A 13,644-nucleotide genomic window follows, 5' to 3' on the forward strand; every position below is an offset into this window, starting at 1 on the left:
ACGCCCGTTTCACGACGGTACCATCTGAGCCTTGGTGAGAAAGCTTTTCTTGCTTTTCTAAGTATTTCCAAATACTTATATTTATCTTTTAAAGTAATTTGCAGATGTATGGAGCGACATCTAGAATCAAAATTGTCAGAATTTATTTCTTTTTAAATAGAAAACGACAAGTCCCTTCTCATTGTTACTCAGATAAAGGTTTAAAGGGAAAATTGATGCAGTTTTAAGCATTTAGCTCTTTAAACTGATTGTTACACATGGAATTACGGCTATAGTCTCTTTAATAAATCCTTTTTTGGGCAGATTTTGGAGATGGGAGGGAGAGGAAGAGAGAGAGAATGGTTAAAGATTAATATTATCAGCCAGGAAGGGAGAAGTTAAATTTAAATACAAAGTTTGAGGTAACAAAGGTGTACACGTAATGTCACGTAAAGTTGATCTTCTCATGTCTAGCTTGCAATGAACCGGTTTTTTCTTGCCTAATATTAAATTCAGAAACTGTAATCAAGGTCAAAAACTGCAAATTCAGCCTCAAAATTGTTACTTTTAAAGAATTTCAAGTCGTCTCTGAAGTGTCCTCCTTTGTGGGTAACCCTGTAAATACAACAAATGCATAAAAAATGCTGCTCTTTGTATGCTAGGTTGGAATAAGCATCGTGTTTGAGATTATTTAGATTATTTTTGCATCACTTAAACAAATGGATGAAATTAGTTAATTCTTCGTCAAACTTGCTTTCTTCTCTCTGTCCACTAGTAAAGGCCACATTTTCCGCCTCGCTGCTTTCCGCCCTTTCCCACTTTTATGGTTCTGCACTCATTTATCTAAATGCCATTTTCCGAATTAATTTAGTTTTTTAATATTTTTAAAGAGACTATTGACGTAATCATAGAGTAGGATAGTGATTCACAAAGGTACCCTCAGTAAGATAACGTGATAGATTTTGAAGTTTTCCTTTTTGTGTAACTAGGGTTGTTATTCCTTTAGGTTCGGTTTAAAACAAATTTTCGTTAAAACTTTTTACATTTCAAATCTATATATTCTGTTAAAGTTTGTTTTTATTAAAATTTATAATATTTTTAACATTAACATTGTTAAAGTAAAAGATAAGCAAATGTTTAATTAAAGAATAAACAACTTTGAAATCTGTAAATTTCTTATATTTTTGTGAAATCTTCAAAAGTCCAAAAAACGAATCATCATCATTAATTTTATTTACTTGTAATAGAGAAACCCCCAAAGGAAATTATCAATTTTCATATAGTGCCGTTCTGGGTAGAACATAGCAATCTAGTAGAAGGGCACATTTTTGGAAATGTCAATTTGGTAATGACATTTAGGTAATGATAATTTGGTAAAGTTTGGTAAAGACAATTTGGCGATGACAAATTGGTAATGACAATTCGGTAATGACAATTAGGTAATGACAATTTGGTGATGACAATTTGGTATTGACATTTTTTTTAGTTCACAAAAGTGACAATTTGGTAACGACAAATTGGTTTGTTCACAAAAGTGACAATTTGCCAACGACAATTTGGTAATGACAATTTGGTAATAGTTTGGTAATTAGGAATAGTTGATAACTTGAAAGTTTGGTTAGAGTCTCTTTAAATATAATTTTCGGAACTAATTTCGTATTTTACTGTTCTTTAAACACTTTGTGATGCTCGGTTGATTTTATACGAATGCTTGTACAAAGATAACAATAGAAAGAAATGTGCTTAAAGGGCAGGTTTAATTTATGGAAAGCAAAACTAAGAAAGGTTAAAGAGATAAAAATAAATTAATGATCTGAAAATTTAAACAAAACCTGGGAAAGGGTTAGTTTTGACATTTATTGTTTCAGCCAAATCGTAAAAAATACATTTTTTTTACGGAATGTTTTATTTAAGATTTTTACAAATACAACATCCTTAGTATAATGTGAAGACGACAACTATTTCCCAGTTTATTGAGTGTCATGGTCGTAATATTTCCGACGTTAGCACTAAATCATTTGACGTTAAAATTGGTCTGCAGTACTGTAATATAAAGAATACTCTTTATCGAAATTTCGTCCATATGTTGTTAGTGTTGTTTAAATCAGGGAAAAATAATTTAAAAAATTGTGTTTTTTCCAACAAATAATTTTTCTATCAATTCTAACATTTTTGTGAGTTAATTAAAAAAATAGATTTACCCCTGACATCAAGAGTTGAAAAGGTCGATGGTCTAAATTTCTTTGATTGAAGGTAATTGAATTCTACTTCCGGTGTATGTATAGTTAAAAGAAAGAAAGAAAGAAAGAAAGAAAGAAAGAAAGAAAGAAAGAAAGAAAGAAAGAAAAAAAGAAAAAAAGAAAGAAAAAATGAAAGAATAAAAGAAAGAAATTTCTCTTTACACTAAAATAAAGCAGAATTAATGAGATTCGTTAAACAAGGGATTTAAAATCTTGTTAAAGCCACATCAAAGTTAGTACACAACCACGTAAACAACTGATGTTAAATAACGAAATATTTTCCGAGCTGCATATTGTAATAATGATTATTGTTTTCAGATACAAGCCAGATGTAAATCCTAGGGAGTTTCTAGATCAATCAATTGCACCCATGGTTTAGGTTTATGCAAATATTTCATTCTAGATCCCCAGTATACCCAGAAAACTCAGAAATAGGAAGACGACTTCAGTATACCCAGAAAACTCAGAAATAGGAAGACGACTTCAGTATACCCAGAAAACTCAGAAATAGGAAGACGACTTCAGTATACCCAGAAAACTCTGAAATAGGAAGACGAATTCAGAATACCCAGAAAACTCTGAAATTGGAAGACAACTTCAGAATATTCAGAAAACTCTGAAATAGGAAGACGACTTCAGAAAACCCAGAAAACTCAGAAATAGGAAGACGAATTCAGAATACCCAGAAAACTCTGAAATTGGAAGACAACATCAGAATATTCAGAAAACTCTGAAATAGGAAGACGACTTCAGAAAACCCAGAAAACTCTGAAAAAAGGAAGACGACTTCAGAATACTCAAGAAACTCTGAAATAGGAAGACAACTTCAGAATACCCAAGAAACTCTGAAATAGGAAGACGACTTCAGAATACCCAGAAAACTCTGAAATAGGGAGACAACTTCAGAATACCCAGAGAAACTCTGAAGACGATTTAAGATTCAAGTTATTACTTTAAAAAGACCAATGAGCATAAGGCACATCTTTTTAACAGTTTATTTTACAATTAAATTTTTTTAACAAAATTTAAAAAGAGCAATGAATTTTGTTTTCTCTGACTGTTGTATCTTCTTTTTAATCTGATCATACATCTGTTTTCTGTTCTTCTCTTTTAGATCTACGAACTCTAGTCTTTTGTAGACAAGGGAAAAATGCCTATTTCTGATTATCTGTATTTCCCTCTTGTTTATGTATGGTCTGAATAAGCATTTCAGGATTAAGCTTTCTCAGCGCTTATGATTAACTAACATGGAAAGCTCGGGAGACATTTTTATATATTCTTACAGGTTGAATAAATAAAAGTCACTGCTAAGCCGGGTTTGAAAATTCTGTGGATGTAAATTGTCAGAATTCCGCCTTAATAATGACAAATGTGATAAGAAATGTAAAGCAAGGAGTGGATATTTTCAACAAAAGAATTCTTGATTCTTGTAAGTTCATTATGGACAGTGCTTCAGAATACTGCCTTATCCACAGCTATCTTTTCCTCGTAGCCAGCAGAGTATAAACCGGTGTCATATAGTGCATGGTGCACACACAACCTATTAGGATTCTACTTTATATGTTTCCATTTCCCTTGTCTCTGGCAAGAGGGAGGGGGAAGAGAGAGAGAAAGAAACCCCTCCTTTTCTACGCTAATATTATCTTTTTTTTCAAGTAGGGTGTACCGCCATGTTATTCCACACAGGGTTCTGTTCAGCCACAAGAAACTGGAGAGAGTTGTATAAGAACCTGATGGTTCTGAGCTCCCTTGATGCTTAAACATAGAACCAGAATCAATTGAAAGAATTAACGTCTTTCCGACGAGTTCGGATACTTATTTACAGCTAACCAGGCTTGTTATTAAGGAGTATATTTACAGCCAACCAGGCTTGTTATTAAGAAGTATATTTACAGCTAACCAGGCTTGTTATTAAGGAGTATATTTACAGCTAACCAGGCTTGTTATTAAGGAGTATATTTACAGCTAACCAGGCTTGTTATTAAAGAGTATATTTACAGCTAACCAGGCTTGTTATTAAGGAGTATATTTAAAGCTGCCAGTAGCAAAATCTATATCTAGCAAGGTAAAAACCTCCATTCTCCAGGTTAATACAGCGTGAACAGATTAATGTAGGCCTTCAATATCAAAATCGCAATACATGATTTTCTGTATTTGCCACAAACAGACCCATTTCACTTATTATGTGATATAAAACGTTTCTGGTAAAACTATTTTAACAACATCAAATACACTTAAGTTTTGAATATGATGTCGTCTTTATATTCCATTGTTTTCTGGTTTTTACTGTAGTATTTGATATTTGAAATCCGTAGAATCAAAAGAGGTTTCGTGATGTGCGAAGTATCTGGATATTAATTATTATTTTTGCCAAATGTTGGTATTTGTAACGAATGCAGTTTAAATAACAAGATCATTATTTGAACATTTTTTCTAAATGTTGGTCGGTTAAACTTTACACAATATTGACCAACTTAGATTAAGTAATCAAATGTTTTCAGGTCTGCCGCACTTTTTATTTTGTAAATTCACATTTTAAGGTATCAAATAGTGATGTGTAAATTTCGGGCTGGCACGTTCCAACTTTGAAAAAAAATTTTTTTTTGATTTTTTGCCGAATCCTCGTGCATTTTATTTCATTTATGAAAAAAACACTAACATTTTTTTCGTAATATTGAAAAACCGTAACCATTTGAAAGTTATGAACATTTGGAAAATATTTATCTCTCATAACAAGGTGGACATAATCTCAAATTTTTACATTAAAACCTTTTTCACAAAAAGTAAAAAATTTCGAAACGATTTCGGTCAGTTGATATTTCGTTGAATGAATATGGTTTAGGACACCATATCTTTATTGTATAAGCAAAGGTAGGGCGAGGACCTTTAGAACAATAGAATGATGACACTATCATCTATATCAGGCAGAATACAGTTAGATATTCACACAGAGGGGCAAACTTTTGAATCATTTATTTCTTCCCGACGGTTCAATCTCATTGGTGTCAGATATGGGCAACTTTCCCCCCAATTAGCACGATCATTTCCATATAAAAGTTTCATAAGCTGAGCACATCCTTTATGATATTTTCGCCCGTAGATAAGCATGATATAACTACTAGTTTGGTCTTCGTTCAACATTTGTTAAATTCGTTCAAACACCCTTGACTTCAAAGATTTCTTTAAAGAGATCAATGATGGTTAATAAAGATTAAAAGTCGGGAATTCGGGCTTTGAATGGGGGGGGGGGAGATTGATTGTCGTAGAGAACGTCGTCTTTGTATACACATTTTACATGTTTTAATACGAAAAACGTAAATATTTTGCTAACACAAATATCAAAAGTTTTTATATCTTAGTACATAATAACGAACACATAATGACATTAAAATATAATAAATTTAAATTTCATTGGGCTGCTGTTACTGAAAAAACATCAAATAGTGTCTATAGAAAGGGACCGTCCCTTTCCTCTCAAATTCTGAACGAAAAATCGCCTTTTTCTCCGGCCACAGTTGTCTTTAAAAAGTAAGGCTATTACCAATCAACAGCGAATAGGCTGTTTAGTTTACCCTGAAATTACCCAAATAAGTGAACGGTCCCTTTAATAATGACGATAAGACGATTGAATTTGATTTGCCATACAGTTTATAAAGCTAGACGCTTAATGGTATGCACCTACTTTAAACCCCACTTTTGGTCTTATATTAATGAATATTTTCTATTTTTCATATTTTCAACATCAACTTTGATTAGAATTAGTAAACAAGCGATAACTGTTAATCTTCTCAAAACTTAATTAGTTCCATCGCCTGGAGATGATTTTTATTACACATTCGACAAATAATTCAATTTTAGATAATTCTTACTAAAACACTGAGAAATATTTCCCACACAAATTCCCCAGGCGCAAATTACTTTAAACACATATAGGGGTTTAGCAATATATAATTAAAAATGGAGATATTTTAATCATATTTAGTTATTATGTTTCTTTAAAAAAAAAGCTGGCGAGACATAATTTTGAGAGACACCCCTTGAAATTCCTTTTATCAATCCAAATATAATTTACTCGTAATTTCTGTAAATTATACCATCGTATTGTTTATAAAAATATTAAATCTTGCATCTTTGTTTGAAAACAAAAAGATTACTTTTTTAACCCTATCCCGATCTTTGTTCTGTATAACTGGCGGGAGGGTGTAGGAGGGGTGTTAACTATGTTGGAATATGAAAAATGACAAGTGGGAAGAAAGGTGTAAGTAAGTATTTCTGAGACCGAATTGACTTTCTTCCAGAAGTTAACATTGATTCTTACCAATCCGATCCTTTTCAGCTATATTGCAAATTTAGCCTTCAATACAAAAATTTCAAAACTGTAAATTGTTTTTAGCTATTTGGAAAAATTCTGATTGATTTGAGCGCCATGAGCGAACAATTTAGAAATCGTTCGCTTAAGATTTGACTTTAAAAAATTGCGAAGGATTTAAAATCAATGTTTTTTATGTTCGTACAGAAAAAAACATGTTTTTTTATTTCTCTGAACAATCCCCTTGGTTTGTTCATCGTTCATTCATGTTTATACAGAGTGTCCCAAAAAACATGGGAATTCAGTGACGAATTCGATATCGTCTTTGTTATGAATTAGCATTGTAATACCTAATTTTAAAAGCCATAATATTATTATGTCTGCTAGAGTGTATTTTATGAAAAGGGTAAAAGACTGTAAAGATGTGTCTATCTATAATGTCTCCGCAAGATGAACAGCGAAGACGGACAAGTTTACTCTGTTTGTATACTGCAATTTTCTTGTTTTACTAAGTACAACCTTATGCAGTCAAATCATAAACAAACAAAATGTGAACATAGCAGACGAAACTCTTACAGATTACAGCTTTCTCAGTAGGTATCACTATACTAAATCAAAGAATTATTTAAAAAGACGATATCGAATTCGTCACTGAATTCCCATGTTTATTGGGACACCCTGTACTATCGTTAACGATCGTTCAGAAAAAAAATTCGTTCGTTAACGATAACGATGTCCATCTCTAATTGCAAAGTTGCAACCAAGAAATAATTTCTAATGATTATAATTGAAAAATGCAATAAAAAATTTATTTCTTTAAACTCTCACATTATCTGTTTTATATCTAAAAGGTGAATTAGCAAAAAAAAACTGTAATTAACCTAAATTGATGTCCATAAGACACATTTTTTTATTTGAAAATATTTTATATATAGAAAGCTAAAGATACGAAAATCATCACCAAACCAACTAGGCCTGAAAATAGAAAGAATAAGTTGGTTTTTAATTTCAACCAAAGGTGTAAACAGAAATTTTATTAATAATGCTGTTTTCCCTGACAAGTGTTTTTCAATTAGCAAGTTACATGTAAACAAAGATTAATTTACAACTTCTCTTTGTTTACATGTTTATGTGTAGCTGCTGTTTGAAAGTTGGTAGAAATAAAACTTGAAATAGACAATACTTCCTTTGCCCCCCCCCCTTCCATCACATATACAAGTTAGCAACTTACTTCACAGTTGGGTTTAGAAAAGTAAGATCAATTAAAAATCTTTCTTGACACTAACATCGAAAAGTCGTCTTTGATTTTCTTGTCAATCAACATGGTCTGTACCTGACACTGTTCTTGCTCCCTTATTTTTCCCTGATACGGATATAGATCCTCCGCCATCTTCTTCCGATAAACTATAACAATACAGATATAGATCCTCCGCCATCTTCTTCCGATAAACTATAACAATACAGATATAGATCCTCCGCCATCTTCTTCCGTTAAACTATAACAATACAGATATAGATCCTCCGCCATACTCATCCGTTAAACTAAGCGAGGGGGGGGGGGGAAAGTCAACACTTCATTAAGATTGAAAAAAAATATGTAATTATAGAAAACACTTACAATTGTTGAAATTATAATGCTATAGTTCGAAAGATTGGGTATGCAGATAATGCAACATAGCTAAATAAATTGGACAGAGTTGGCAGAAAAGAAGAATATTGGGAAACATGATTATCTGCATTAAAGACATGTATCTATCAATTATTAGTCGCTTAAAAATTGTAATTTGTAAAAATATGAAAATAAAAAATACCAAATTATTTTTTTTTAAATTGTCCGAAAGGTTAAAAACATCAGAATCATTTTATTGCCAAAAAAATAGTTGTGAAAATTATATAAATTTTGTTAGAAACATTATAGAAATCTAAACGTTTATTCTAAATCCTGTTGTAAATGGTCTATGTTGTACTGTTGTACTGTACCTTGGATCCATGATATTACATCTATCATTTTTACATGTTGCTCTCCACACCTCGTAGTACTCGTTATCCTGTACATAACTACAGTGAATAGTACACATTACTGCAGTGAATAGTTCTATACATTAATCCTGTACAGTACTGCAGTGATTAGTACTGTACATGTTTCCTGTACACAACTTCAGTGAATAGTGCTGTACATATATATTTTATAGTACTGCAGTGAATATTACTGTACATGTATCCTGTACAATACTACAGTGACTAGTGCTGTACATGTATCCTGTACAGTACTGTAGTAAAAAGTGCTGTACATGTATCCAGTACAGTACTTTAGTGAATATTGATGTACTTGTATCCTGTACAGTACTGTAGTGAATAGTGCTGTTCATGAACTAGGGATGTTAACGTTTTCATTTTTCAGAAAAACGATCGTTTCGTCGAAAACGAAACGATCGTTTTTAAAAACGATCGTTTTTTAAAAAGTTCGTNGGGACCCCAGGGAACAATCTAGAAAACTGTGGCACGGCGAAAAGTTGTTTGAACTGAAGTCTAAAGCAATTTAATTCTTCTGAAAATAAATATTTGTCTGGTTAAATAATTTCACTGTTTGTTTGTAAATGATTCACTGAAAATTATGTTTAAATGGGTTCTTTTAATGCACTTTAAGTTTTATTAGCTCCATGAGGTTATCGTTTATATTTACGCAAAATCCTTGGCAATGTTTGGTTTGGTAAGTGGACGGGTCACGGAGGATATAACGGAGGTACAGTTTGTCAGAGACGACATTACAATAGGGTAATTTTAGGGGTATGGTTCACAATATTGTATATACTACATGTATCCAGTGAACAATGTTGCACAATGCACATATATTCTGAACAGTTCTGCAGAGAATAGTTATGTAAATGTATCTGTACAGTACTGCAGTGAATAGTTCTGTACAGTGTAAATGTTTTCTGCACAATACTGCACTGTATAAAGTGCTGAAAAAGTGCTGTCTCAGAATATATATATTGAGAAATCTGTCTTAATTTTTACCTGATTTTTCACTTCAATGTTTACATTTTTAGGAAAGGTTTTAAAAGAAAACATTTTAATCGTTTATGCAACCTTTAAAAGTGTAAGAATGCCTTTTTTCAAATCAACCTAGAAAAACATTTGGGCCATTTTAAACCACAATTTAGACTATTAAAGAAAGCTTTAAAACGTACAAAGAGAAAAAATGATATTTCTGCTTAGTCAAAATTAGATGTGCATTTGAAATCGCTAAATCATAATCATATTTGTTTGTATATTGTATGCGCGTTAAAATTATGAAAAACGACATTAAAGATATGAAAGACGACATTAAAAATATGAAAAACGACATTAAAAATATGAAAGACGAAATAAAAATAATTACAATATGGGGGGGCTTGTTGAGTGGACAGTCAGGGGCGTCATCTTTAGGTGTACAGCAGCTTCCTAAATTAAATTCAAAATTTAAATTTAACATTTTTTATACAGTGATAACCAGAAAACTTTGCAATAGAAAGACGACTTTAAGACTCAAGTTATAACTTTAAAAGTCCAATTCGCATGAGACACAGCAATTGTGCAATGTACACATACCCAGTTCACAAAATCAGTGATTTATTAGTGTTTACTATCACCATTTGCTTTGTAACAACATCAAAAACACTTAAGTGTTGCTTTAATGTCGTCTTCATATTCCATTGTTTTCTGGTTCTCACTTAATCGACGTTGACTTCACTTTCTTCAATGTTAGAATTCGAGAACCCATGAAATATAGAACACAGCTCATTTACGTATTATTGTCTTGGTTGATGGATGCTGCAATACCAACATTTTTTGAGGAAATTATTAATTTGAATTAGTGCTTTTTTAAAATAACAATCTGCAAATTTCCTTGCAGGAACTTTTTATTTGAGTTGCCACAAAAAAATGGACCCGATCGGTTCAGCCGTTTTGACTTTGATTGGATACAAACACACACCCAGACAAACAAAATAGATACATTAACTGTAAAAGTTTAAGCTATATATTAAAGTTCATAAATTTATTTTTTAAAAGTGAAAAATTGAATGATATTTTTACTTACTGTTCCAGGTTATAATATCTCCCGAGGTCTTCAGTTTTTGTTTCATCACGTAGCAATGCGTTTTTTCCTCAGGACACTTAAAAAAAGGTGATTAAAAAACTGTGTTTTACATCACAAAAGAATAGATTTCAGTGGAAAATACGCAACTATACAACTATATGAATTAAGACTATCTTTCAATCAAAAAAGATCTCAACAGGGCGTCCATCCACGCAGATTTAATGGTTCAGTCCTTTTCCCCGCTAGCTGTGACTTACGGTCACAATTTTGCCAAACAAAGAAACTTTCTATACTTTTATGTCGGCGGCGGATGCACTTTAGACGAAAAAGTAAAAACACAACTAAAAAATGTTTAAGATTGTTAATTTACTGACCAAATCCTGTATACGCGCCTGATTGTCGATTTATAGATCGAGATTAAATTCAATTTGAAGATATCGAATGCATCTAGTCCTGGTTAGTCCATCAAGCCTCATAAAATGAAATTGAGTCTTTGCTACAAACCTCTGATTTTCTAACTTCTATATCTTTTCAACCAAATGTTGTAAACCTTTGATATTTCAAACTATTAATTCTGCTAGATCTTATAATCTAAGTTTGAAATATTTAAGATTTACACCATCAGGCTCAATAGATATAGGGATTGGCAAATTTGAGTGTGGTGCAAAGACTTAATTTCTTTTTCTGATTTGTGTGAGTTCCAAAATGTAATGAATGTGCATGTTATGAATCTTTAAAAAATGATTGAGATATTAAGAATTTTAGGAGAAATCAAGAACAAAAATTTAAATGTCGTCTTGGCCAATTTTCAATGGGTTTTCTACTATTATCCTTAAATCTCGTTAATTGTAAAAAATAACAATAAAATATGCGGGAACAGTATTAAAGAGCTCCATATAATTATTCAACTAGAAAACTATATACCTGCAGTATTTCATCAGTAAATGTGTAAAAGACGACATTTTATAAATTCTTTCGATGCCTTCGAAGTTCTTGGCTAAGCTGTACATAATGTCATAAATACATTTTGAAAATCGATAACGATTAATAAATTGCGTCTTTTAATTGCAATGTTTATATCGGGATACACTGTAATTTATACACAGAACTTGGTAATTGTATACTTATGCATTAATTATTTTTGTTTCCGCAATCTAAATGTATTTATTATTTAGTTGAGTCATATGTCAAACCTTATCTTTTCTTAAAATATTAAATACAATGATTTCAGACTAATTTTCACAATAGATGAATAAATAAATATGCTTGTTATAAGGCTAGTTAAGGTTCACATGAAAATACACGCTTACAGTCTGATTAAGCGCATTTTCAAGTGAACCAAGCCTTGCAAAGATTGTAATGTCAGATTCAGACCTCTGTCTGATAAAAATGTTAAAAATATTATCTTTTTTTAAAAGTGTTTAATTCTGTTAATTCCAATTTGCTTTCCTGCAGTAGAAATGGACATTACGCAATAGAGGTTCACTTGAAATTACTCTTAAAGGTGTCTCTCATGTTTAGTGGGAGTTGGAACACCCTTGTCTCACGTGTTTAGTTGAAGTTGGAACACCCCTGTCTCTCGTGTTTAGTGGAAGTTGGAACACCCCTGTCTCTAGTGTTTAGTGCAGGAACACCCCGTAATTATACAAACTTACATCTATATCTTTTTCTTCGTCAGGTGTTTCCTCACAAATCATATTATCCCCATTATTTGAAGAACAAAAGAACTAGAACCAGAAGCTTCAACATTTTATAACTTATTAAATTTATATCTTTTTAACGTATCATTCTTTATCTTGAACAGCTGTTGACTTACGACTGTGATAAAACGTACTAGGTAAAATATTTATGAGCCTAATCAGTTTAAGCCAGGGGCTAAATACAATGTTGTTAAAATCTTTTTCTTTTTCTGATTCGAAATTTAATAGAATACAATTATTCAGTTTAGACACACGATCATCATAAGACTAAAATTAAAATTCAATAATGAATTTTTTTTGATACTTTTGAACATATTATGCTACCCTGTATGTTGAGAGATAAGAGAGTCATTACTATAAAGATTTGAATTTAAAGCAGAATTATGATTCAACTATTGCCACATTTTTTCCACTTTTAAGAATTTGTAAAAACATTGGAAAGAAAACCCTGTTAATAAAACCTTCTGAGAAAGGACAAATAGGTGTTTTCCTTCCACGAAAAAGGTTCCTCGAAGCCAGTCTTGCATAACACAAACTCAAATTTTTTAAACTTAGCAACTCGATGGTGCTTACCATTCAATCTAACAGAATTCATGGGGTGGTAGGCGATAATATCAATATAATGAAGACGATCTTTTTGTTCTTATTGTTAACAAGCTTTTTTCGAATAGCAAGTTTGTGGTAATTAAAGAGAATCTTATCTTTATTTCCATTTTTTTGTGCATACATGCTGTTTAAAAGCCTAATACAAATTTAAATTTAAATCGAAAGTCGTCTTCATTATAATGATATAATCGCCTACCACCGTAATTTGAAAAATCAAATCAGGTTGTGTAGATTTTGCACAATGACCCAAAGATTGCGAAATTTCTAGCAAAAACATAGAGAATAGAATATATATTAGAGGGGAATTTAGAAAATCTCTCTGTATGAATTTTTTCAGTTCCTTTCAGCCTGAAAAGGAGTTCAAAGTGTACAAATCATGTAAATGTTCACAAATTATATGCAGTAGAGTACATTAATACAGTATGATGTTCCCTAGACTATCATATCAATTTCGAATTTTTTAAAGCTGTTAAATAAACTTTATAATGAATTAGATGAATAAAAAACATCATTTGATTTATAGTTATAACGGAAAATCATCGTTTGTAAAGTGAAAGGCATAGAGTCTATGTGAAATGATCATTGGTCAATTATGAAACCAGCCTATTTCATAATTTGATTTTCTTTTAACATTAATTTTAGATTTTCTATAAAATAATATTCCAGGGCCCAAAAGGTTATATAGCATAAATATGTGAAGTACACCTAGGCAGTATGAAAACAGTACAA

General features: G+C 31.5%; 1 protein-coding gene across 1 annotated transcript; it reads right to left on the reverse strand.

Annotated features, from left to right (window-relative positions):
• Window positions 1–7,315: 7,315 nt before the first annotated feature.
• On the reverse strand, window positions 7,316–12,329 carry LOC111717346 (uncharacterized). The gene is made up of 6 exons (XM_023492850.1): window positions 12,265–12,329; window positions 10,610–10,685; window positions 9,911–9,972; window positions 8,509–8,576; window positions 7,862–7,932; window positions 7,316–7,503 (listed from the first exon to the last, which is right to left on the reverse strand). Exons 1-6 carry the CDS (start codon window positions 12,304–12,306, stop codon window positions 7,454–7,456), a joined length of 369 nt encoding a protein of 122 aa, XP_023348618.1. The 5' UTR covers window positions 12,307–12,329; the 3' UTR covers window positions 7,316–7,453.
• Window positions 12,330–13,644: the final 1,315 nt, after the last annotated feature.

The sequence above is a fragment of the Eurytemora carolleeae genome, unplaced genomic scaffold (assembly GCF_000591075.1).
Source record: "Eurytemora carolleeae unplaced genomic scaffold, Eaff_2.0 scaffold1691, whole genome shotgun sequence".
Lineage (NCBI taxonomy): Eukaryota > Metazoa > Arthropoda > Copepoda > Calanoida > Temoridae > Eurytemora > Eurytemora carolleeae.